Here is a 27,223-nt window from a genome sequence, read left to right as displayed (position 1 = left end):
TTTTTTGCGTGAATTCAAACAACAAATAAAACTTCTAAATCTTAAAACTCAACTTGTTCTCTCCAAAATCTAAACATATTACTAAATCTTAGTATTCGCTATGGAGTAACAGGCTAACACAAACCCAAAATGAACTCGCTTGAAGTAAATTAATTAAAACTTGCACATACGATATAAATTGAACGTAATTTAACAAACACGAGTAAGCTGAAACTTATATAAATGAGTCTAGACGAAACGGATCTGTTAATCGATTTTTAGGGTTCCGTACCACTCAAATAATAAACGGGATCCTATTACTAAGCCTCCGCTGTATGTCTGTCTGTCTCCAGGCTGTATCTCATAAACCGTTATAGCACGAACGCTGAAATTTTTCAAAAATTAAAAAAAATATACATATATATGTATTAAAGCGTGTTGTAAAATACATGTTTATACGGAACCCTCGGTGCACGAGTCCGACTCGCACTTTTTTCCAGAATACTGAAACAATACGATTTAATTTACTATCCATATCAAACAGAACGTCTGCAAGATACATTTGATTCTAATCTGATTGATTTTAAAAGGTTAAACCTTTTCAATAATTGAAACTGAATGAAAGTTAAGTACCTATCGATATCGGTTACGACTGTAAAAATAAGTACTGTTATTCTCATAATAATTGAGGATTTTATGCTTCAGGTGTATTTAAATAAGGGTCGAATAAATTTTAATAATTCTTAATAACCTTTTGTCCAAAACAACGTGACAGATATTGCGCAGGGCCTACATACTATAATTACGTATATAAAACTACGACAAGTAAGTATAGAACCCCTGCATACACTTTTGAATATTTGAAGTAATATTAGTACTCGCACACACAAACAACTACGCACACATACATGGACCCTGAATACTCTGTCATGTCATTACGAAGTTACAAAGCCAACTCAGAAACATGTGTAAACTCTGGAAGCATTATTTTGTGAGTTTTGGACAGCTCACCTACGTAACGGATTGAAATCATTATTTTAGATGCTACCTTAATTATCCCTTCCTAATTTTACTAATGAAATCCCTATACGTAATAATGATGGAGTATTTGAACGCGGTTTCACAACTTATAAACTGTAGTGTTGATTTATACTCTAATATGCATACGGTACATATCTAGTGCTTTTTATATTAAGTATATTATGAAAAATAATATCTATTGTACATGCTATTTTATGGTTTAGGTAGTAACATTGATACGAGATAGTAGATTGTAGCCATAATATTATAACCCTCTTTCAAAATAAATTAAGGAATAGTTAACTATCATATGCATACTTTAAGTTTAATATAAGTTATTATGATAAAGCAACGTTACAACTTGTTTTGAAATACGATTTTAATTGCTTTTGTACAAACGACAATAATTTATTTCTTCGAAAATCAGACATTGCATACAATCCTCCATTATTAAATTCCCTGAAATCCTTTAATTCGCGCATCACATACACGAGTAATATTGGCTAGAATCGCCGAAACAACAAGAAGTTACATTCAAAGTGCGATAGTTACATTTCCTCATCAGAAAGCAATAAAACCGTACATTCACAGCAAGGACCCTAATGCCTTCTGAGACTAAGTGAAAGCCGCAGGGGAGACATGACTTGCATTTTGTGTGGCCCAAGATTTGGTGCAAGCGATTTAGTTGAATTTAATAAGGTAAATAGTGCTTACATATTCAGAACACATTAATAGTACGATCTGAAATGATATAACATAATATAAAATTATACAAAGATTTTTTTTTATTTCACAGACATTTTTTACGCTGCCTTATTAACTTAGATCTATTATATTAACGTTTTACACGTTAGTTTAATAAGTTCGCCTTTATGTTTTTAGAATAATACATAATAATTAATATGTATGTCTAAACATAATATACCTAACTAGCTGTGCTTCGCGGTTTCACCCGCATGGCTCCGCTCCAGTTGGTCTTAGCGTAATGATATACTATAGCCTATACTCTATAGCCTTCCTCGATAAATGGGCTATCTAACAGAGAATGAATTTTTCAAATCGGACCAGTAGTTCCTGAGATTAGCGCGTTCAAACAAACTCTTCAGCTTTTAATATTATAGTATAGATGACTAAAATAAACATAAACTTTAACACATTTTCAGTCATGCAAAAAATAGTGATAGAAATCGTAAAACACTAAAATTGTACCACACTACGAAAGGTCAGACATTACCGCTTCGGCAATCCGTCCATTTTGAAAATATCCTGAGTGGGCATTGCTAGTATTTCTGCACAATTTATTTGTGGCCACTGCTTGGTTTTGGGAGCGATGTATTCTCATACCTGTTATTATTTTAGAAGGTTTTTTCATACAAAGTGTGTTATTTTGATGTATGTTAGCTCGTTGTTCATAAAAAACTGAGTTGGATGAAATTGTAAACAAAATATCGTGATTTAGTATAGTTATTTCCAACAAAAGATAAACAATGGGTAAAATAATTAAAATAACCTTATTATTTTCAATGTTGTTTATTTTCATCTCAAAATGCGAATGTTTATTCCTTTCGCTTCTATTAACATAATTTATGTACTTTGTTATTTACAACATTCGCTCTGCCTTTTGACGAAAAATAATATATTTGTACTAGTAAATAAATTTGTAATAATTGTGTGATACAATAAGCTGTAACATCACCAATGCTCGAACGGTGAAGGACGACATCGTGAGGAAACCGACATATCGAAGAATCAAAAGCTCGACGACATGTTTCATCCGCCAACCCGCACTTGGCCAGCGTAGTGGATTATGGCCTGTACCCTCATAGGAGGCCCGTGTCAAAGCAGTGGGAACGTATATGGACTGATGATGATGATGATGATTAGTACGATATACTGTTGAACAAATAATAATTAAGAACTTGAACATCCCTTCCCACATACTGAGTTGAACACTACTCATTTATTCTCTATTCCAAACTAAAATACGTCCGCCTACATACGCCTCTTTTATTTTACACCAAAGATCTAATACAGCTAAAATAGTTAATTTATTTATCATGTTACGTACTCGCTCGACCGACCTTTCTATATATTTAATGAATACACTTTAGAAAAACCACAGCCTGAGGATATGTATTATTAGTAAGATTAAATTGTATTCCTTTAAGATTCATTTCATATACATAGGTACTATCAATTTTGAAAAAACTAATGATTAGCTCTATTATAAAAGTGCTATTTATGGAAATAATTGTATAACTCTTCATAAATAAGGAATGTCTGGCTTAATATTACAAATATACTATTTTTGAGCAACAAAACGACTTATGCTTAAATATTTTTTGTAAACTAAATTGCAATAAATGCTGAATTTGTAAAAATATACAAAAAATTATAATTTCGATAAATGTGCCTAATGTGAATTTATGTACCATAGTTAATAAAAATAATTTAAAGTAATTATAAAAATAAAATAAAATAACCACCATTAGACCACCATTAGTAGTTTACTATAGCTAATATTAAGTCTTCGGTGCATCTACTAACATGAAAATCTCCCTTTTATCCTCTAAAATAACTTTAAACACTAGTATTTAGCAATATTCTCCTTAATGTCCTTGTAACAAGCGAGCATTACCCACGGTCACTTGACTCAAATACAACCTGCATGGGACAGTTGAAGCTAATGGTCCCCAATTATTATAACGACGTCCCTGTATTCGTAATTCAATACGAAAGCTTAGAGCGTTGTGCTCAAATTTCTATATGTTTTGAATGTTTCTTTACAAGCTGTTATAATAAAATAATGTGTTGTTTGATTCTGATAGGATAATCTATTATTTAGTAAAAAATAATGACCTATAATGGCTGTAATGGCTGACTGTTGCTAAGGTGATCGATCTCAATTTAATTTGAAAAAATATCTTCAATTCAACAATTTGTAGAACTTCTTATATTAAACTTTGATAGATTGGTATTTCTAATGAAATTTCAATATTAAAATGATATACCTAGAGAATTTAAAATGAAACTTATTTAATTGTAGGTAAATTTGCACAGAAATATCAGCTTTTAAATGATCTATTTCAACTGTAGCGAAATAAACTGAAATTATGTCAGAAACAGCGCGAAATACCGAATTGCTAACAGTGAACTTTGAAATTTGAATATATTATTCTATTATTCATATAGTATATCATTTATTTGCCCAATAAAATAATAGATTTAATGTTTTAAGAGTATGTACCTACTCTTAATTCTCTTTTATAAGAATTTACTTTTTTTGATGCTATGTCGTCATAATATTTCTTGCTAGATTTGGGATAGTAGGTATGTATTTAAGGATAAATAGTTTAACAAACTACATACTTGCAATTTTTCATCTATTTTAATATTAATTTATGAACGATAATTTCAGGCAGTTAATTCTACTCCCATTAGAAAGTTAATATTATGGTAGGTAGTAAGAAAAAAACCCCTGATAGAGCCACCCTTATTTTAACTATAGTTTTGTCACCAATCTTTTTACTGTTACTTTCTCACAAAAACATCTGCCTCAAAATATTGAGTGCATCCACAAAATAAACACAGTGTATATCGACAACTATAATATTTATGGCCACAAATTCGTACTCCGCTACCGTGTGCATGTAAATTACACTATTTCATACTTAATCGTATGTTTACACCTGGTATTACACAATATTATGATTATAAGTTGCATTACTGTATTTCTATGCTTATACGATGTTTTTCAGTGGATACAATATTATGTTTTTTACATTTAATTTTGCCGATATGTCAAAACATTTGGTTATCCTTTTTTAAATGCTCTAGAAGAATAGGAAATTAAATATAATTCCAATCACTCCAAGCATTCATTACAATACTTTTCGTCATATAAAAATCTAAATTCTGTTTATTTCTTTATTAGATTCAAATAATTCAGAAGCTAAAATGTATGGAATGAATTTTTTGCGCCTACAGTTTTTTGATTATAAAATATGACGACCATGACACTGTCCCAGATATTTCATAAGGCGCTTCATAACGGCATAAAATATGCACATGCGTTTATGCTAATGTATGATGTCGTTGTCTTTTCTGTCATATTTTACTTTCATAGCAGCTACGTTTAGAAAAAAATCTTCATTGTAGATTGTGTAAGGAAAAACTTGAATCGCTTTGTTTTAAATAACTCTCGAATAGATGTTACTTACCAGTTGACCTATTACATATTATGAAAGTAGTAACAGCAAATTTTCAGCAGTAAAAAAAAACATTAAATTACGAATCTACTTATTATCAGTTTTATTTCAGCGTTGATTTAGTTGTCTAATAATCGAGAAGCTTAGAAACTTCTATTAATTATACTTACATTTTAATTATATGAAATACTAGATTTCCGCCCGCGGCTTCGCCCGCGTTTTCAAAGGAAAACCCGCATAGTTCCCGTTCCTGTGGGATTTCCGGGATAAAACCTATCCTATGTGTTAATCCAAGTTACCCTCTATATGTGTGCTAAATTTTATTGTAATCGGTTCAGTATTTTTTACATGAAAGAGTAACAAACATCCATACAAACTTTCGCCTTTATAATAGTAATATGATGTACATAACTGATGAAATTCCGAACAATATATCATTTCTAGATAGTTTATCTTGCTTATATTCATAGTTTCTTGTTAAATCTACCTTCCTACCTACTTGTAGGTACCTAAACAATTTATGTACATAATATTATAATCACTAGGTATGTAAATGTAAAACAAAAAGCCATCGTCTTTATGTATATTTAAAAAGCACTATCACAAAATAATAATATTTTGTACTAGATTTCCGCCCGCGGCTTCGCCCGCGTTTTCAAAGGAAAACCCGCATAGTTCCCGTTCCCGTGGGATTTCCGGGATAAAACCTATCCTATGTGTTAATCCAAGTTACCCTCTATATGTGTGCTAAATTTCATTGTAATCGGTTCAGTAGTTTTTACGTGAAAGAGTAACAAACATCCATACATCCATACATCCATACATCCATAAATCCTTACAAACTTTCGCCTTTATTATAGTATTAAGATAATATGTTATTACAGACGGGCATAGGCTGTTCATACAAACCTAACCTGCACTAATCCAAACAATCCAGACTAGATGCGTAAACAACGAATCGAGGGCAATGCGGGTGCTATGTTTTAATAATTAATATTATATCTCTTATTTGTTTGATTTTTTTAGCTCAATCAATGAAGGATTAATAGGTTATTTTTTTGCTCTTGGACATGTTTTCTTAAAGGGTTTCTTCATAGAGTGGACCACGATGTAAATAGTAGGTACCTATTAAATATAAAGAATATAAATCAAATAAAGTCGAGCTCAATAATGCATGAACACTAAAACTATAGGTAGCAATGGAAATAATCACTACATAATATTATCCGGGGACAGCGAATTTATAGCTTTCCTCGATGAATGGGCTATCTAACACCGAAAGAACTCTTCAAATCGGACCAGTAGTTCCTGAGATTAGCGCGTTCAAACAAACAAACAAACTCTTCAGCTGTTTATACAGCTGGCATTTTTTATTTATTAGCTTTCTATATATACTATACTAATATATACCAGCATGCTAATAACCGTATTTGGGAAAAAGCTACTAGGATCAACATACAATAAATACAGTTATCACATATTCAAAGCGGATTACCCTCCCTATACCCTTTAGCATGATCTGATAAAACCAACAAAGCCTATTTTTCTCGTTCAAGACGGCAGCCATCTTTTACCGATATTTATTACTCGATCCCCTCTTTTTGCGACTTGATTTAGTTCTGTTCATGTTATCTTAATTGGCAAAGTTCTTTTAGCTATGGATTATAGATTTTTGTGCATTATAAGCAAGTGATAATATGTAGATGATAGTATATTGGTTATATACTTTTTTAAATCGTTAAATTTGGCTTGTGGATTGGAAATAGTTTGAAATTATATAATGAGAATTCGATTAATTTATACTGTTCTCGAGCTCTTGAAAACGAAAAACAAAAAATACTTATGTTTAAAAACAACTAGTTATATTTATGAATACAATAATTAATAGTCTCAATAATTATTAGTCTTCTATTAAGTCAACATGTTTTTGTCATATTATTGAAATGATACCATTTGTATCTGATACAATTTGTAATATTATAGTTTAATTTTGAAGGAATAGTGAACTTAATTTCGTTTCGCTTACTTGCATTAGGATAGTCACCACAAACACAAAGCCTTTCGTACCATGATCGAGGCATAATAATATATTATTCCCATCACAACCCCTTTTAAGTTTTGTAATAAATAATTTATTAAGACGGATATGAGAGGAAATCTTCTCCAAATGGCAATAGTAGGAAATGCACAGAAGAATAACTTTGATGTTATCTTAGTAGTAATAAATTGGTTGAATCTAAAGGACATAACATTTCATGTAAAAAAGTATTAGGAAAGGATAAAATAATACACAAATTCCATGCTACAAACATATTTAATTCACAGTTAATCATATTTGGAACTTTATTAATACATCTTTAATACAAGACAACCTTATAACTAGCTTAAAACTAAATAATATCACATATCATCAGCGACATCCATAATCATACAAATATAACATTTTTTCAAAATGTCTCATATTTTTGGCAAGGCACTTGGAAAGATCACAGACGGAGGAATATTTACAGAAGCCGACATCGATACAGCACACGATAATATTTCGATATTCAATATTGAAATACCAAAAACGGAATAAATACACAAACACGAACCTAAGTACTGTCCAATAAATAAAACTGGTTGCGGTATAAAAGTTATTTATAATAAATTAACATAGCACATTACTGATAAGTACAAATTCGTTCCCACTGACAAAGGAGTGAGAACGACACACAATTTACATTTGTTCAAACCTTACAAATAGACCAATTATTTTAACTATTACGTTATGAGAATTCTAATTATCCAGATATATAATACAACAAAAGCTGGTGATGTCATTTGAACGGCAGAAGAATTAGTATTATTAAGATACACAACTGGCCACCAATGAGTAATAGAAATATATTGATTATCGCTAGGTTTAGGTGTAGTTTCATGTTCTAACATATTATCTGGCATATAACTACCACAGGTTGGAAAATCTCTAGGCACTGGTACGAAGTCTTTTTCTTCCCCGACTTTAAAAACAAGCGCCATACCGACTTCTACGTGAAATTCTATATGACAATGGAATAGCCAATATCCAGGATTATCTGCTTTAAACCTTATGATCGTATAACCTCCATCTGGTACTGTAACTGTATCTTTTAACGGCGCATTTTTTAAATTACGTTTCATGAGTCCCGCGGCATCATATGCTTTGATTTCATCTACTGTTATTTCGCTGGCTAATCGTCTCATACCGACTACTCTAAAATAATGTCCGTGTAAGTGAAAAGGGTGATTTGCATCGAAAGTTACTCCTTCGTCTACGATAATAACTTCTACGACTGCATTACGTTTAACTGAAAGTACGTGAGAACACTCACAGAAGCCTTCTTTGCAGGATTCTGCTATACTTGAGGAATTACAGAAATTGTCTGAGGATGGTCGTGATACTAGTAAGGGACTGGACGGCATTTTCATACTGATGTGGTTTAACTGTGGTGTGTATAGACGGTTGTCTGGTTCGGGAACTGTGGAAAAAGATTATGATTATAAATAAGCAATGTAATTGGCAAAGGTAATTATTTTATAACGTTATAAAGGTCTTGCTGTATATTATTTATAATAATAGATTTGTTTGTGTCAATGTCATGTTTAAAAAATATATCGGATAGAAATGATATCCTGACTTGAATGCCTTATTTTTTTGGCGTACTGCTACAGTTTTTTTATCATGTTGTGAATCTTTAAAATGTGGTAAAATAACTTTCTTTCGCCACAGTGAAAAAAATTATATCTCACAATAACTAGGTAATCTATAACTTGCTCTTAAAAACTTATTTCAATAATCTCATTTACCTTGATAATACCCATAATACGGTGATCTATGAAAATGCGAATTGTTCTTAGGATAGAAGTCATATGCGACGTAAAACTGATAATCGGCCACTTCTTTCAGACTATCATCGTATCCTTTTAGAGACTTCATTTCAGCTACACTTATAGTTTCATCGTCTTCTTCTCCTTTGTTTAATGCGTTTAGTTGCTGAAATAAAAAAGTAATGTTAGTATAGACATTTACCAATTTTGGTCTAAGATCCGAATATAGGTCGACCTTCACCGGCGTGATAATAGAATGAGACCAATTTTATAATAAACTAGCGGTCCGCCCCGGCTTCGCCCGTGGTACATAATATTTACGTTTTCTCTACATAAGAACCATCGTCGTACTTCAAGGAATATAATAAAAAAAGAATTATCGAAATCGGTTCAGCCGTTCTCGAGTTATGCGCTTACCAACACATTTTGCGATTCATTTTTATATATATACTAGCGGTCCGCCCCGGCTTCGCCCGTGGTACATATTTACGTTTTCTCTACGTAAAAACCATCCTCGTACTTCAAGGAATATAATAAAAAAAGAATTATCGAAATCGGTTCAGCCGTTCTCGAGTTATGCGCTTACCAACACATTTTGCGATTCATTTTTATATATAAGAAGATGTAGTCTATTAAAAAATCTATTAAAGATGGGTTGACTGAAAAAATCCTGGACAGGACATTTTAATTAATTTTTCCTGTCCAGGATTAAACCCATCCATATTTAAACCCATCATTAATAGATTTTTTAATAGACTACATTTATTATAAAATTGGTCTCATTCTATTATCACGCCGGTGAAGGTCGACCTATGTTCGGATCTTTTACCATTTAATAAGTTGGTTGATAAACGAACAAAAATTGCAATCATTAGACGAAGCAGTCTTTTGCATTTTCGGGGCGACGCGGACGTCCCTTTTTTTAAATTTCTCATCTATAAAGCATTTGAATGCTTTAAAACTAAATATCAATTTGATATTGGGATTTATGCTGAAATAATAATAGAATATTGTTGGTATTTCAGCATAAATACCAATATGTATATTGATAATTTTATATACCTTTATCGGAGTAACATTATCAAAATAGCGTGCTTATCGGTCAATAAACGAGAAATTTATATAGATTTTTTAATCTTATTTAAGTTTCAAAACATGTACCATCATCTAATCGCTAATAACAAAAGTAAAGTTAATCCATAAGAGTATTGTAATTGATTCAATATAACGAAAGATTTACTTAATTATCTAGCCCACAATATATCTGTATTGCATCATGGCTAAATAAACCCCTATTGTGATTCCATTGTATATCTTGAAATACATCATTTCAATCGAGAGAACAGCAATCAAACAATAGTATTATTGACTTAAGCACCAATGCATTTAGTTCGTTAGTCTGAATACAAACGCTAAGAATTGCATTGCAATAAACGCAAGTTCATCGCTTGTATAATTATTTGCTTTCAAAACAATTTATCTACAGCCACTTTTAAAGTTTAAGTAGTAAATAAACTTATTTAAAAGCGTTTGAACCTCACTTAGATGCCATAAAGTGGAATAGCTTGGCAACTATAAAACCAACCAATACTTAACGCAGCTTAGTGACATATCACACTAGCGGATTGCGAGCGGTTTCAAAGCGGAGCGGGTGCGCAACGAATACGTTGCGGTTGCGCAGCGAATTCGTTGCGGACGCGTGGCAGATGCGCAACGTTTACGTCGCAGTCATGTACACTCATTAACAAAATGGAATCCGTGCTGGTTGTTACTTATAACTTGTGATAGTATAATAATTATGAGATCATTATTTTTTACGAGTTTCATAACATGTTAATGTTTAGGGTATTGTTTTATCTATTAAATCTTGGTCGAAATGCAATCAGATAACTTAATTGCTCATTAAGAAAGTTCATTAGTGAAATAAATGTTAAAGCTCCTTAACTAAAACAGGGCTATCTTATTATTAGATAAATAGCAGTGAATAGAAAATTTTATCAAGCAACCAGCAACTCACTATCACTTTGCTCATAATTAGGTTCACAAAATCTCTTTATAACATACGTTGCTATGGGAGAGATTATACTGGTCAGTCGTTACATACTTTTGGAATGTATGGTACATTCTAAAAGTCCTAGTAATTCAATTTTATAGCACCTTTTTTTAACAACTCCAGTTGTTATTACATCTTTAGTTAACTGTTAAGTAAGTGCATTTCCACAGTACGGTTAAAAAATTGAGTGCTACAGAAACGATGGAAATATTGAATGGAAGTTAGGCAAGGCGGAAGGGCTGGCTTTTGTGCGAGAGTATACAAAATGACGCGTCCGCAACGAATTCGCTGCGCAACCGCGGCGTGTTCGTTGCGCGCCCGCAACGTATTCGTTGCGCACCCGCTCCGCTTTGAAACCGCTCGCAATCCGCTAGTGTGATATGTCACTAGACTGGCTTTAAAGTAATTGAAATTTTGTCGCCTCTGTACTAGTATTTATGAGGAGCATTTTCACTTGCCCGTCTTTTAAGTTTAATTGTCGGTTTGATACTTTATTAAATTAAACCAGGAGTTTATGGTTGGAATTAGAAAATAATTATTATAAATTTAGCTTTTTAGCTTTAGCAAACTTTATCAGAATTTTAGTCATTCTTGGTATCCTAAATTACTTATAGAATATATCATTTTCCCAAATCCCTAACGTGTTCTAGCAAAATCTATCTTCTCTTATATCTTCTTATATATAAAAATGAATCGCAAAATGTGTTGGTAAGCGCATAACTCGAGTACGGCTGAACCGATTTCGATAATTCTTTTTTTATTATATTCCTTGAAGTACGAGGATGGTTCTTACGTAGAGAAAACGTAAATATGTACCACGGGCGAAGCCGGGGCGGACTGCTAGTTACTTAAAATATAATGAATCATTCCACACCATCATTAATATATAATACTATGTAATATAATGTTTATTCTGTATTCAATCAACTCATTTAACTAACTGAAAATATAACATGCTGTTCCAATAAAATTGGGTCTTCAGACTCGCAAACTAAATAAGTATCAGATTTGACAAATCAAACTGCAAACATCAGATTTATTATGTCCATATTATAGCCCTCACATTTCTTTGGATATTTGAGATTACTAAAGTATAATTAAATCACTTAGGTATTTAAAAACATTTTCCTCTAAACTCAATTCAATACCATAGCCTACGTCATTGTAGCTACAGGCTTAGTCTTACGGTTTATACACTGAACGTATATCGTCTAAACAATATAGGCCTGAAACCATAGGCCATCTATATCTACCCAAAGCTTTCTATCAAGATGTATTCAGAATTCCAGTGATCTCGATTGAACTATTCACCAAGTTGAATTGATTCGCAAAACTTGTTCCTTGGGATTAAACGTTTGTCCTGACACCTTATGTTTGTTAAAATCTGTTTGATTGGCTTGGTGTTGATGAATATGGATATTTTAAAGGTAATAATCGTTATGGTATGGGGTATAGTAATTATCTACCTATGGCTATGGGTATATGAACGTCTACTTGTGAGAAAGACGCAAAGCAGTCGTTCTAACTTCTAACGTACATTTATTTTAATCATTAATATTTATTATTTGTGGCTATTGTTCATTCGTGTGTTGGCATAATTTACTGAATAAAAAAATACATTTTTGATAAATGTTACTTAAACGAGATGGCCACTATAACAGGCCGCAAACGGCAAACCCATGATGAAAGACCCTATATTTTTATGTTTTTAATATTCAAAATAACAACGAACTTACATTATCTAAAGAAACATTAAATTATGTATGATCAATACGGGTGCAAATATTGAAGATGTGCTGATTTGTGTAAAGTAATATATCGTTTCCCTTATATAATAATTTATTCACAATATAAAACGTAATTAGGTCATTGCTTAAAGATTTAACTTCGTCCGATTTGGGACGCCATTTGCCTGTCTGAATTAATTATTTACTGAAGAAATGGACCAAAAATTTTGCCCTTAAATAGGCTCCAAGGTTTAATTACCTGGCAATGTTTACAGTTCATTAAAATGGGTAATTGATATCTCAATTGTTATTGTAAATAAGTAAAAGAATAAAAAAATACATTGTATTTAAAAAATGGGTACAGGACAAATGCATTTAACGTCATGTTTCATTATTAGATTTATAAGAAAATATAAAAGTAGATTGAACTGTATCATCCTATCCGTTGAATTTGATATTTTGGTTTTAAGGCATTCAAATGCCTTAAATCCAAAAATTTTGTAAAAAAAATTCATCCTATCATTTAAAAGTTAATCGTTTAGTTAGTTATCAATTATCATCAATAATAGGTACTTGCAAAGTACTATGATCTAAAAAACTGTAAATGTGAATAAACTGTTACCTATGTTTTGTTTTCGCTGTGTAAGTATAATTATTAATTTCGTAAATTAAATATTTTTTCGTTTATTTTATTATATTATACTTACAAGTCCTTCATTATGTAATTCTTCCCAAGTGGGATCGCCGGCCGGTTCTACTTCCATTGCGCCTTCATAGTGTAATACTGCCACTTGCTTCGCTTTTGTGAACCTGTGTATAGCAATTTTGTGATAAATTATAGTCTCTAGTCTCTACTATGTCTCTAATATAATACATAATATTATAATAATTATATATTGCCACAAAAACCATACTTAATTTTAAGAAAATTTGGTTATTTTTGAACAATCTTTGATTAAAATAAATAAAAATAATATAGGTTTTTTTTATTTTTTACTGTGCATATTTTAGGCATATTACCTAATCGTTTTTAGTGCATATTTCGGCCTTTTTTAGTGCATATAATCCAATGTCTAATTATGAGTATCATAAGTTATGATTCATTGCACTAGTTTCCAAAATATAAACACACTACAGTGTCCCAAGAAGTAGTGATATACTGAAGCTGGGAGTAGAGGAACCAGAGGGCTCGAAAAATAATGCATTGTATGAATGAATGAATGAATACTCTTTATTGTACATACACATAAATATAGTATGTTATATGTTGAGAGAGCTTATAATATAGAATATAGATGTTCAAAGAGCGGCTTTATCACACGTGGGCGATTTCTTCCAAGCAAATTGATGTGGTGAGCAAGAATTAAAGCATTGTAATAATATTATGCAACCTAAGTTGATATAATATGCACCTATAATGAAAAGTTTGAAGAAACTCTCTAGTGCATTTGTTGTTATAACAGAGATACTTAATTGAATGTAACAAACATCTGTTTGCAAGTAACTATGAATGAGTTTAGAGATCATTAAATAAGTTCAGGCTATTAGTTAACACTACGTTTTCAGTAAATAAACTTTATACCTAAAAAGCTTTGAGAAATTTAAGATATAATTCTAAAATAAAACACACCTCTCATCACAGTCCATTAGGCCGCGGAATCGAATCCAGTAGTTATCAATTTCATTGTTGGCTTCAACGACGAAGTCAAAGCGCTCACCCGCGTACGTCACTAGGGATGTAGCTGTAACAAATAGGATAAGTTTAATTGTAATAGTAAATAATAGTGCTATAGGAAACATTCCTAAATTAATATTTATTGGCTCATTAATAATATTGAAAATAGTTTCGCTATATTTCTATGAAAAAAAATAGAGATAGAGAAAAATTCCTGCATTCAAACCGCCCTAGTGCAAACTGTTTCTAAAAGTTTTTGTATAAAAATTAAAAGGTATCTAATCGTTATACGAGTTTATGAAACGATTTATTCGATTACGAGGCGATAGTAAAACAAAAACGTTGATTTGTTGTTTATGAAAAGCGTGTGAATACAGAAAATACTACATATATAGGAAGTGGTTAGGTACAAAAGATGGATATTTAGCTAACATTTTTGCCTTATCACCATTTTTAAGGAAACCCTTTATGAAATTGTGCAGTTATTTGTGTGTCTGTACGTTATGCAACGTGTTTTAATGTTAAGTTAACACCACAACACCATTTCCTAACAATCCAGGTGTAGGAGTGGCTATAAACTCCAATCGAACGAGCACTCCACTAGAGTGGGCGAATCGACTCGAAAAACATTTCGATTTCAACGAGAGGCCATAGCTACGTGACAATCACTGGGTTGACAGACATGATGACCCCACTTCGTTTAAGATTGCTTTTTATTAAATCGTATGAATAATGGCTAATTTTCAGAAAGTCTTCTTTTCCCAGACATCGTAGGTACACGAAATTAAAATAATTTTGAAATATGCTCTTTGTATCTATACTTGCTCCTTGGTTAAAAAGTTACTACGTAAATTGAATTGCATAAGTAATTCTTTGATTATTCGCTAAACATAATTATTTAAAAGTTCTTTTAAAAAAGTCTATTTAATTAAGGCGTGATCAGAATTACTTATTTAATCCCATTTGTATACTAACAGAATTATTTATAAATGCTATAAGTTTCAAATCTACAGTGAAAAGCTTTAATGTAAACTATAAGTAAATTAACATACAACAATACAATTTAAAAGTTATTTATTTTGTTGATTTAACTTAACTTTGAGCTTCGAATCCCGCAATTTAGAGTAAGCTTACAAGTAAATTTTAATTTCACTGCTAATGAAAATAAAACCTCTAATATGTACATTTAAATGTTAGCAAAACAAAAATTTTAAACTAAAACAACATTGCGATAAAATTCGCCAAATATTAATTCAATGCTTGTTAGCTTTGACACGAATTAAATACACAAATATTTTTTTTCCATATTGGTTTATAAAAATAATAAAATTGAAATCTGGAATAATTATCATTTTATTAAAGATAGAATATAACCTAATTTTCCTTCTCGGTAGTTAATCCCGCTAACTAGAAGAGTGGATCAGAACCTAATGAGGGTAGATTGACGGATTAAAAACTTTTTAATGTACTACAATGAGTATTGAGTAGGTATGAGTTTTATTTGGAACATTGTTATCATAATATTATTATTGTAATAAATTTTACATTTATTATTAAAAAAGCTTTAATTCATTTTGAGTAATATTATTAATCCGTAAAAAAATATTTGTAAAATCGCTTAAAATGATAAAAGAGAATAAATCACGATTTGATTGGTAATGAAATATCTGAATATTGAATAATCTTAATCTCTTGAAAATTTTATAGAAAAATATCTCAAATAGATGAAGAAATTACTGTTTCTAGTAAAAATTCAGGCATTTTCATATAAAATTATTAAAAAAATGCTAAAACTAGATTAATTGACTTTAAATATGAAAATATTCGCAATCAATTCATAAAAGAGCCCTTAGTTGGCTAAGGCTAAAAGGTTTTTATTAAGATTTAAGAGAATCGCTTCAGATCAAAAGTGCTTAGCACTTAGCACTAAAACTAAGTCTGAATTTTTCATCACTTCTTACCCTTATAATTGCGTATAATTTATTACAAATTTTAATGCTTTTAAGCCATTTGATACCTTGTTCAACAAGTATAAACTGAAAATCTAAAAAAATACCACATCAACTAAACATACTTTACAACTTTAGTATTTGCTCTATCCACAGGCTCTATCTATACTAATATTATAAAACTAATGAGTTTGTTTGTTTGCTGGAATGCGCTTATCCCTAATTTGAAAAATTATTTCACTGTTAGATATTCCATTTATCGAGGAAGGCCCTATATCACTCCAATAGGAGCGGAACAATGCGAGTGGAGTTGATGGAGTTTCTTGCCGGTATGGAGTTTCTTGCCGGTTCTTCTCCATAGATACTGCTTTCCGAATCGGTGGTAAATGTTAAAAATATGTATTGACGTTTCAAAAGTGCTTCTCGAAGAAGTCTAATTGAATAAATAAATGTTTGAGTTTGAGTTTGAGTAATAATAGTTTATCTCGTTACAACAATATTATATTTATTAATAAATACAAACCAATAATTTAACGCCACTACCATTACCTTCTACTAACCTTTGTACAGTTGTACGCACCGCCCATTAGCATGCAAATAAAATTTAAAAACACAATACATAGTATCTAAGGTTAGCAGTACTCCACTGCAGTTCATAGTGTCCCACAATTTACATATTCATACGGGATCAAAGAGAACCCTCGAAAATGCTGGCTAGGCAAAATTGCGTGTATTGACTGAATATAGGGTATATTTTAAACTGAATAAGAGATCTCTTTCCTGACGCGTGTAGAAATTAAGAATATGTAACTGAAGTTTTTATGTATAGAGATACTAATTTAAATTTTCGTATTCTTTGCCTTTTCTTTTCGTAATTTGTAAACTCACATTTAATTCAATACATAGAGAATTGAGAAAATAATATAAAAATGATTTTAGAAACGAAAAGAAAAGCTTAACTATTTATTTTTATCCCGAAATATTGAACACTTTGCAAGCGTATTACAGCGGAAAATCGCGTTTCAAGTTCGTTGAAACTATTTTATCCCTAAATATTATATGAACAGTGCCTATTGTACTTTACAAAAGACTAAATTCTTCGTTATACTTATTATAATCGCTCACTGAAGCGTATATTATCTACAAAGCTAGAAAGCACTTAACCTACATCTTCAATAACGCCAGAACCACAGCAATACCTAGAAATCTTAATTCCTAATTCTTTGGTAAACTTGATCAGAACGTAATGGGGCATTCATAAGTAGCGTAAGATGTTCATCTCTTGGATATGAGTTCAAAGCAATAATCTGTCAAAGGCTGTAATGAGCAATTGCTTTGAACCATTGAACTGTGCGAAGATATTGGGTAAATTATAACGTTTGGAGTCTTTGTCTTGTGGGTTTTGGCAGAAACTCGGTAAGGACGGAAACGGGCTTTGTATAATTTCTTAGTATTGGTAGTTTGGTCTGACGATTATAATTTGACTAACTGTACACCGTTTCATCAAATGTAAATAAATTATTTCGATAGCTTTTGCTAATTTGGTACATGTTATTGTCATGTTCCCATGACCAAAATATGTTTAGAGGTTTCCGCGTGAAAGACTAACAAACATAAATTCTTACAAACTTTCGCATTTACTACAACTACGGTCGATTTCAAGTTTGCAGAATTAAATCCACAATTTATCCGAAAACTGTTAAACGTATTTCGTTAAACCATTATAGACACTTAAACTGAAAATGGGAAAAATAAATGTTTAAAGCTACTAAAAAATAAGTTCATGTTAAAATAATTTAACCACTTAGTGAGAATATGGAATAGATACAGGTATTCTCATTACAAATGAGTTGAAATTTTTATCTACATTAGAATTCAATATCAAAAACTCACAAATTCTCCATACCTATTTATAAACGTATAAACTACAAACAAACCGGCTAAACTGTACATTATAGGGCGTGGAGTTGAGAGTCGTAATTTTTTTTGTGGTTAGCTATTGTCCTATGGAACCTAAATCTGAAATTTCACAGCGCGAAAACTTTTTGTTTTTGAGTCACGAATTTTTGAAAATCGGAAAATTTTACTCCATTTTATCTTTGAAACGCGAACTTACTGTTATGACAGTGTCAAATTGACCTACAGCGATTGTCAAACGCGTTTCATTTCAGGTAAAACATTTCTATCTAACAAAAAAAATATTATAATTTAAATTTTATTTATGAAATTTGTATATTTTTTAACAACAACATTAAAAATAATTATTATTAAGTATAGTTTTTGTAAAATAGATTAAATAAAATAAAATTATTAATATTCGCAATTTATAATTTAACAAAAATATTAATCGAAGTGTCTAGTCGTCCCCTAAACGGATGAATAAAATAAATTAGTCGTCCGATTACCGGATGAATAAAATAATTTAATCGTCCGATTATTCGGATTACTAGATAACCTTTTAACACTAGAGCTAGTTGGGTTGGACTAAAGCAAAGGGGGCGCAGGACTTTTGATGGAGTTGGTGTCATTTTAACACCTATTTATTATTGTTTTATCGTAAAGATAACGCTAATATAAGCATGTTTTATAGGAACAATTTTTCTCTAAAATCAAAAATGGCGGAGATATTCACCCTCAATTTGTTAGGTTAGGTTAGCCTTTAGGTTAGGTTAGGTTAGGTTAGGTTAGGTTTCTTAAAAAAAAAACTACACAGAAATAGGAGCCCCGCCAAGCGGGGCTCCGTCGACGCGCAAAAAAAAATCTAGTTTAGGTTAGGTTAGCCGTTAGGTTAGGTTAGGTTAGGTTTCTTTAAAAAAAAAACTACACAGAAATAGGAGCCCCGCGAAGCGGGGCTCCGTCGACGCGCAAAAAAAAATCAAATACCTACGTGTGTTGTTTTATCGTAAAGATTACGCTAATAAAAGCATGTTTTGTTGGGGCAACTTTTCTCTAAACTTGATAATTACCAAGATACATGACGGATTGTAAAATGTAAATTTTTTCAATGATGGAATATTATGTATTCAATATTAAGCTGCGAAAGTCCGAATCTAGCTAAAAAACGTTACGCTAAAATAAGCATTGCATTATCATAAGACTTGCCACAGAACCGAAGCTGTCAACCCCGAATTCCACGTGGTCTTGTCTGCCCTACCCCTAGAGTGTATGTAAAAAGCCGGAGGCGCGGAGGGAGAGCAGCCCTCGCCCGCCGTGACAAAGCTCGGGAGCCGTGCGGAGCGGAGCGGCTGAGGCTGGTCGCCGAAGGCGACCAATAAGCTGAAGCTGCGAAGTGGAGTACGGGCGACCGTGCTTTGTCACGCAAGGGCGGAAGGGCTGCACTTCCCGTAGCGCCGGAGCTAAGGCAGTGTCTGAGACAATATAAAAAAGACATGAGGAGATAGGGAAAGGGTTAGGTTAGGTTTTATCATCAATCATCAATAATTTTAGAGAAAAAGTTTTTTTTATAAAACATGCTTATTTTAGCGTTTTGAATAAAAATTATGTATTTTATGATTCCTATACAATTTTCACTTTAGATCAAAAATTTTCTAAGTCCTTACTTTGCGCCCCCTTTGCTTTAGGTGGACCAAAACTTAATTTGTAAATATCTCGAAAACTATTAATTTTCGCGCCCCCCCCTTTACAGGGGAAGTTCCTAGTACCCACCCCCCCCTCTCTCCACCCCCCACTACCCCCAAATTCCACGCCCTATAATGTACAGTTTTACCAACAAACCACAAATTTCCATCCTACTATTAAAGTTATGCCTGTCAGAAATATGCAAGGTAAACTTCCCATGGTTTCAAAGGAACTAACGAACCCCATAAATAGCGACACTAATTAAATTCGAATCACTACCCTTGTCAAGGAACTGAAAATGCTCCATTGTGAACCTAGATTTATTAGGGAATTCCTATGAACTTCTGTAATTGTATTATATTGTTTTATTGTGCTATTTTATAATGTAAACTGAGGAATAGAATAGCTGAAATCGGAAAAAATAGAGATGACTTAGAATATATTATGTACCTTTTTTTATAACTGCTACCTACATTTTACACACTTGGTTACCTCATACGATATACTTTTACCACAAGATATTAACATTGAACGTAGTACAGCACTAAAATTCGTGCTTTTGAGGAAACGTCGCACAAATTTTAAAATGTTTTTTCAATTATTAGATAATTTATATCAATGGTACGGTAAATTATTGTACTAAATTCACCATCACGATAACTATATGAAACATAACATTAAATTATACACCTACACAAGTCAATTTTGATTTTAGATTCTTATTTTTTTAAACATTTTTAGTCCTGCCAGTTTTACTGTACATTTTGAAAATTCTATTCAATTTTTTTCACTTTTCACCTACAGTTTTAATGCTTCGAGTTAAGCTGAATTCTCGAAATTCCCGTTTCTTATTATCGAGATCTATTTTGCATCTGCACTCGGTTTTCAATTAACTAGCTTTTTTCGCCTTGACAAACGATACTAGAGCATTTACAAAGCGCAATGAGAATTGCTAATTTCCTTTACGAAGGAATTGTGGATTAGAGAGGTATTGTCTGATATTTTTTGCTTTGTTCTTTTCAATCATAGCTGGGTAAAGTTAGTTTGGTTAATACTTACAAGTACTAGCTTGTGTTAAATAGCGTATTATTAATTGTATGGACTTTGTAGTGGGATGCATCGTCTTTTATTCAAAGTTTTAACACTTTTTTAGAAGCTTGAAATTTTAATGGCTGTCGAACGTTGAAATTCCCTTTTTTATTTTACGCCCAAATCTTATATATAAAATTCTCGTGTCACAATGTTAGTCTGCATACTCCTCCGAAACGGGTGGACCGATTCTCATGAAATTTTCTGTGCATATCGGGTAAGTCTGAGAATCGGCCAACATCTATTTTTCATATGTACCACGGGCGAAGCCGGGGCGGACCGCTAGTTATAATATAAAATTATTACATAAAATTATTTTGATTGAAGGCTGTAGATAAAAAAAATTATGCTATATGTACAATGTACATATCTCAAAAGATAGTCAAATATTTATTATGCACAAACATTTTATATTGAATTAAGACACATAACATTAGCTACGCTATTTCCAACAGGCGCTAGAATTTTCCTGTGAAATTGTTTTTGACTTTTCTCGTCGTCGCATAGCCTAGATAATACAAAATGAGATAAAGATCTATATTAATTACTCTATAATCTACATTACTTTTATACTGTTTTATAAAATACCGATTTTCAAGCAGCAAAAACGCAGTAGCATAAAATTATACTTTCAGGGGTTTCAGAAAATTAATAAAACAGTGTCTCTGTATAAAATACAATATTGAAAAATCAGCTCAATATTTGCCACACGAGCAAAAAGATACAAAAAAATATACAGATAGCAATCAGTGAAATGCACATATGTGAACAATACGAATTCCGCTGCTTGGTGTAAAACGTTTTAAATATAAAATGCACTTTCAGATTCAACTTTTAATTATAGTACGGGTGAAATTTCGGCAATGAAACAAACGAGCTAACGACAGTGAGCGGGAATTTCCGTGCGCACAATACTGGACCGCGGAGGAATTATGTGGATAGGGTTGCCACATTACGGAAAATAATTAAGGTATCATTACATATGATTGTATTTGCACTTTATCTGCGCATGTTATAATGTCACCACTGCCCTAAAACGGTGAAGGAGAACTTCGTATCGGATGGAGATAAAATTTATGGTACCTACAGAATTTTTTTTAATTAAAGATTATAGGTATCGGATATTATTTAGGAGTCGGTTCTATTATTTGTAGCTACAGAATCTTTCCAGGCTTAATTTTCATGTGTTTAATAAGAATATTCTCGTAGTAGCTAATACAAACAGGGTTGTGACGGTGAGGATTTAATATAGAGTAGACGACTACTACAGACTATGAATTATGTGCAATGTCAGATACATTTATACAATTATTCATTCGTAGACACATTTTAATTAGTAGGTACGGGTGACATCCCTAAACATACGTCAAAGTCTTTGTTCAGCTAGTATAGCTGAAAACTGCAAATGGTCGGTAAATTAGGTATAACTAAAATTTTAGAAGATATTGTAATTGCATACAATAATCGAAGTTTCAGATTTTATATCAATTTAATTACATAATTATGTATTTTCTTAAAGCTCTACTTAACTCTACAACTGTTTAAAAATTATTCTAAAGCGATGAGACTTTTATTTAGTTTTAAGCTATTTACACGTTTTATTTTAGTATCATATTTTAGCATTGCTTAAAAAATAAAACTAATAATTAATATTCAACTCACCAGTAATAGGCTCCAGATCATAACCATCAGACGAAAGAATGGTTATATTGTGACCATCCACGGACATCTCTATAGGACAATTCAGGAACTCCGCGTTGATCACACGAAAACGGTACTTATAGCCCTGGACAGAAGGTTTAATTTCAAATAAAGCTATGTTAAAAAATGTTTCAAGAAAGTCAAAAAATTTTAAAAATACGTTTATTTTATAACATGATATAGCACTTGTACCTTTAGACAGAATGTAAAATGTCACAAAAATATATAATTACTAGCGACCCGCCCCGGCTTCGCACGGGTGCAATGCTGATACTAAATACACTACAGAAAAATTGTGAACGTTGTATAGGTATAAAAATATAGCGGCCCGCTCCGGCCTCCGGCATCGCACGGGTATAAAATACATAGCCGGGCGGCCGCAAACGCTACGTCCTGCAATTTTTAAATCTGTAATATCTTCGAAAATATTCACTTAAATCATACGGTGTAAAGGGCCATATAGATCTATATTAAATGAACAATGTATCCATGGTATTTAATTGGTTAAGGATTAATGCTGTATTGGTTAAAATCGCTTCGAAAATTAGCCATTATTTGTCGTAAAAAGTAAATGACAAAAAAAAGTTATTGTGGGTTATCCATAAGAGATAGACATATACCATCGCGGACTTTTCTGTAGACCTTTTCAATGTGTATAATACTTAGTACATTATTTTGATAAAACTCGTAGGGTTCAGCCTGCGTTTGCAATGTAAGCGGAATAAATGTAATTTTTTACGACATCACATTAGAAACCTCAAAAATAACAGTACTTCTCCACTACTTAATGGATCTTATTATACATATAAACCTTCCTCTTGAATCACTCTATCTGTTAAAAAAAACCGCATCAAAATCCGTTGCGTAGTTTCAAAGATTTAAGCGTACAAAGGGACATAGGGACATAGGGACATAGGGACAGGGAAAGCGACTTTGTTTTATACTATGTAGTGATTATATGCGACAAATAGCACTTTTTATAACTATGTACTAAAAATAGCGTCATCTAAACTAAACGAATACTCTTGATAGGATCAAACTGAACAATTATCTTGCTTTGATTTACGAGCCATTTGGATGCGATATAATATTATTATATAACAATTTTTTTAAAACCACCGGTTTAGAAAGTAGTTTCTATGGAAAAGAACCGACGTCAAACTGTATTTTTGAATCTGATACAAGTTATTTGCAGACAAAATAAGCATCATAAATTACCGTATTACATAAATATTATAACCTGTGATTAATACTCCTATCTAGTCGAGAATTTTTAGACTAAAAATTTGTAAAATTCTCCGGCTTCAATAAACAAAATTAGTGGTAAAAACAAGACAATCGTACCAAAATTAAAAAGATTTTTCAATTTGGCATGCAAGTTCGACGTCACATTGTAACATTGACCAACTTGCACATAGCCAGAATAATCAATGGCCTATATCATAAAAAGAATTCCTACAATATCTACCAAAACTTATACCTCATATTTACCTGTTCAACATTAAACCTAGCCGTCTTCATGTACATAGGTTTCGCCGCTTTATTCGTGTCGTTAAAGTATCTGAATCTGCCCACACCATTGATCAATAAAGTTGGTGGTTTATTATCACCAAGGGAGTGGTGGTGATCCGTGAACATTCCCACAGACAGCTCGTGGATCCAATCGGTTATAAGCATCACGTGGTCTGATCTAGAAAATGAATGAAGGAATAATTTATTGTACTCATGGAAGAAAAGAAATAGCATAAAATAAAATACACACAAAAGGGAGTTTTGTATAGAAAAATTGCCATTAAAAATACTCCTATACTACGAGTATGTATTCTAGAGCTATAATTTTGGACATTAATAAATTAACACATACTGATATTACATAATTATTATTTTTTATATTTAGTACTAGCGGTTCGCCCCGGCTTCGCCCGTGGTACATATTTACATTTTCTCTACATAAAAACCATCCTCGTACTTCAAGGAATATAATAAAAAAGAATTATCGAAATCGGTTCAGCCGTTCTCGAGTTATGCGCTTACCAACACATTTTGCGATTCATTTTTATATATAAGAAGATAAACTGTAGACACTTGGTTATTTTTGTCTTCAAATAAATTTTCTTTCTTCTTTCAAATTAATTTAAGGAGAAGCCATCCGAAAAGTTAATCGATCAATTATTCAATTCGCAAAAAATAAACGTGTACAACAAAGGTGCGGTCGCAAACAGCATATCAAAAATATAATGATGGCCAGCTATATTGCAATATCAAAAATAAAACAAAACTACTAAATAACTCGGTTAAATAATACATAACGAGTACGGATAGTTTAGTATTATATTATCTCTGGTATAAAGCTAGTTAAAGCTAATTGGATAACCGCGCCTTTGCTCACGTGCATTATAATGCGACAGTTATATTATTGTCTCCTATATAAATGTTTTAAATAGGTAATATATGTTTGTAAGCAAAAAGTTGTAAATTATTAGGTTACCAATTGATCCTTAAAAACGGCATACTAACGAACACACGATTAGACGTCAAACTCAAAGTAAGATGGTATGATTTAATTATCGTGAGCGAAAAAGTGGCGTCTGACGTAAACTAAGCTAATTAGCCACATTTCGATGTGCCACTGTTGGAGTGCTTATAACCTAAGCGTAACTTTTTACTCATAATATCATTGTTTGCAAAGGAATCATTCAATTTACGTGAATAACTAATTTTCTAAGATGTTTTAGTTATTCGTAAATGATTATTGAATCATTTGACATAGAGCAGCATAAAAAATTTAAATCTAAAACCATTTACCAAGCATCCTCATACATCAAATCCTTAATACCTCAACAACATCACAGTTGCGTTTAACCGAATAAAAACCAACTCTTACACTATATAATAATGATTTATATCCAACACAAGCTATAACAATAATTAACCATGTTGTAATCGTAATCGTAATTAATACATATAAACGAGACCGTATTTGCCATACAATTTACATTTATAATACTCACGTGAGGTAAGGTTAGTAACATTAGCAAACCGGTACTGTATTGCATGTGATCCACGTGAGTTCTTTATTAGTACATAGATTTATAGTAAACTAGATATGGAACAACCTTCGCCTTAATGTTGGAAATTTACGTTCAATTTTGGGCAGTGTGAGGTTAAAAGTAAGTCAAAACCATTGATCACTAATAATTTATACCTACATTTTTACATATTTTATGTTTTATATTAGCAGTTAGTGTAAAAATCCCGTAATATTTTTTTAGATTTTGTGTGTCAAAAATTACCATTAAAAATCGATAAGGTTATAATTATATAGTTACACATATTTTATGAAACTATATCATTAATTGCCGTTTCTAGTTTATTATTAATCTTTAATTGCAACTAAGAGTTAATTCGAAGAACTTTTCGATCTGAACTTTGTTTCTCCTACACTTTTTTACATTGATGTACTAACACGGCTTTTTATACAAAATAAACAAATAATTTATTGATTTCTACTATTTAATGATTTTTATGTATTTTATACGTATATTTAACGTTTTATTTTCAACTTTCAATGCTAACCAGATAACAAATGGACCATATCTTTTAAAAAAATGGAATTTTTGATCACAATTCACAAAGCACAAACACAGCCTATATGACATAAATTTTACAAAAACGCTGTTAAAAAAAACTATTAAGAGATTTTTATGGTATTTCGCACAATGATATTTATGTGAATTGAAGCTTTTACATTCCTAAATTTTTTCCATTCCATTTGTTTTGAACGATAAATAAATAACAAATCTTTTTTTCCTATAACTATTAAGTATACGGTCTAACAATATGTTTTATTACATATTATTTACGTTTTCTCTCCATAAGAACCATCCTCGTACTTCAAGGATTATTATATAAAAAGAATAAACGAAATCGGTTTAGCCGTTCTCGAGTTTTGCTCTTACCAACACATTTAGCGATTCATTTTTATTATAAAGATTAAATTTATACCTCTCCATGTCACATTTTAAAGTCTTATAAAGTTATAAATTTAAAAACCCAAATATTCTAATCTTAATTATTATCTTATATATAAAAATGAATCGCAAAATGTGTTGGTAAGCGCATAACTCGAGAACGGCTGAACCGATTTCGATAATTCTTTTTTTATTATATTCCTTGAAGTACGAGGATGGTTTTTATGTAGAGAAAACGTAAATATGTACCACGGGCGAAGCCGGGGCGGACCGCTAGTTGTCTATAAAAAATGTAAATATTCCAACCATTGACGTAGGCCACACATAATTTATTCTATCTAGGTATATCATAACGGAACATGAATGATTTAAATAATTTATAAAAATAAACGTCACGTGCTTAATACATATTATATTTAAAAC

At 31.6% G+C, this 27,223-nt stretch overlaps 1 protein-coding gene across 3 annotated transcripts in view; it reads right to left on the bottom strand.

Annotated features, from left to right (window-relative positions):
• Positions 1-7,502: 7,502 nt before the first annotated feature.
• The window catches only part of LOC149478422 (multicopper oxidase 3-like), a 96,761-nt gene continuing 77,040 nt past the window's right edge, over positions 7,503-27,223 (bottom strand). For all 3 annotated transcript variants that reach the window (XM_089709297.1, XM_089709298.1, XM_089709296.1), the window contains exons 6-11: positions 24,321-24,519; positions 22,791-22,914; positions 14,467-14,578; positions 13,544-13,646; positions 9,036-9,222; positions 7,503-8,707 (exon numbers count right to left, since the gene is read on the bottom strand). In XM_089709297.1, the coding sequence (XP_089565423.1) occupies positions 7,971-8,707; positions 9,036-9,222; positions 13,544-13,646; positions 14,467-14,578; positions 22,791-22,914; positions 24,321-24,519 (1,462 nt within the window). In that variant the 3' untranslated portion in view covers positions 7,503-7,970. The remainder of the gene's footprint in view (positions 8,708-9,035; positions 9,223-13,543; positions 13,647-14,466; positions 14,579-22,790; positions 22,915-24,320; positions 24,520-27,223) is intronic.

The sequence above is a fragment of the Colias philodice genome, chromosome 22 (assembly GCF_061535455.1).
Source record: "Colias philodice isolate Cphi_HAF_F1 chromosome 22, ilColPhil1 Martin Lab GWU primary, whole genome shotgun sequence".
NCBI classification, from domain to species: Eukaryota; Metazoa; Arthropoda; class Insecta; order Lepidoptera; family Pieridae; genus Colias; species Colias philodice.
This window is presented reverse-complemented; position numbering and strand designations above follow the sequence as displayed.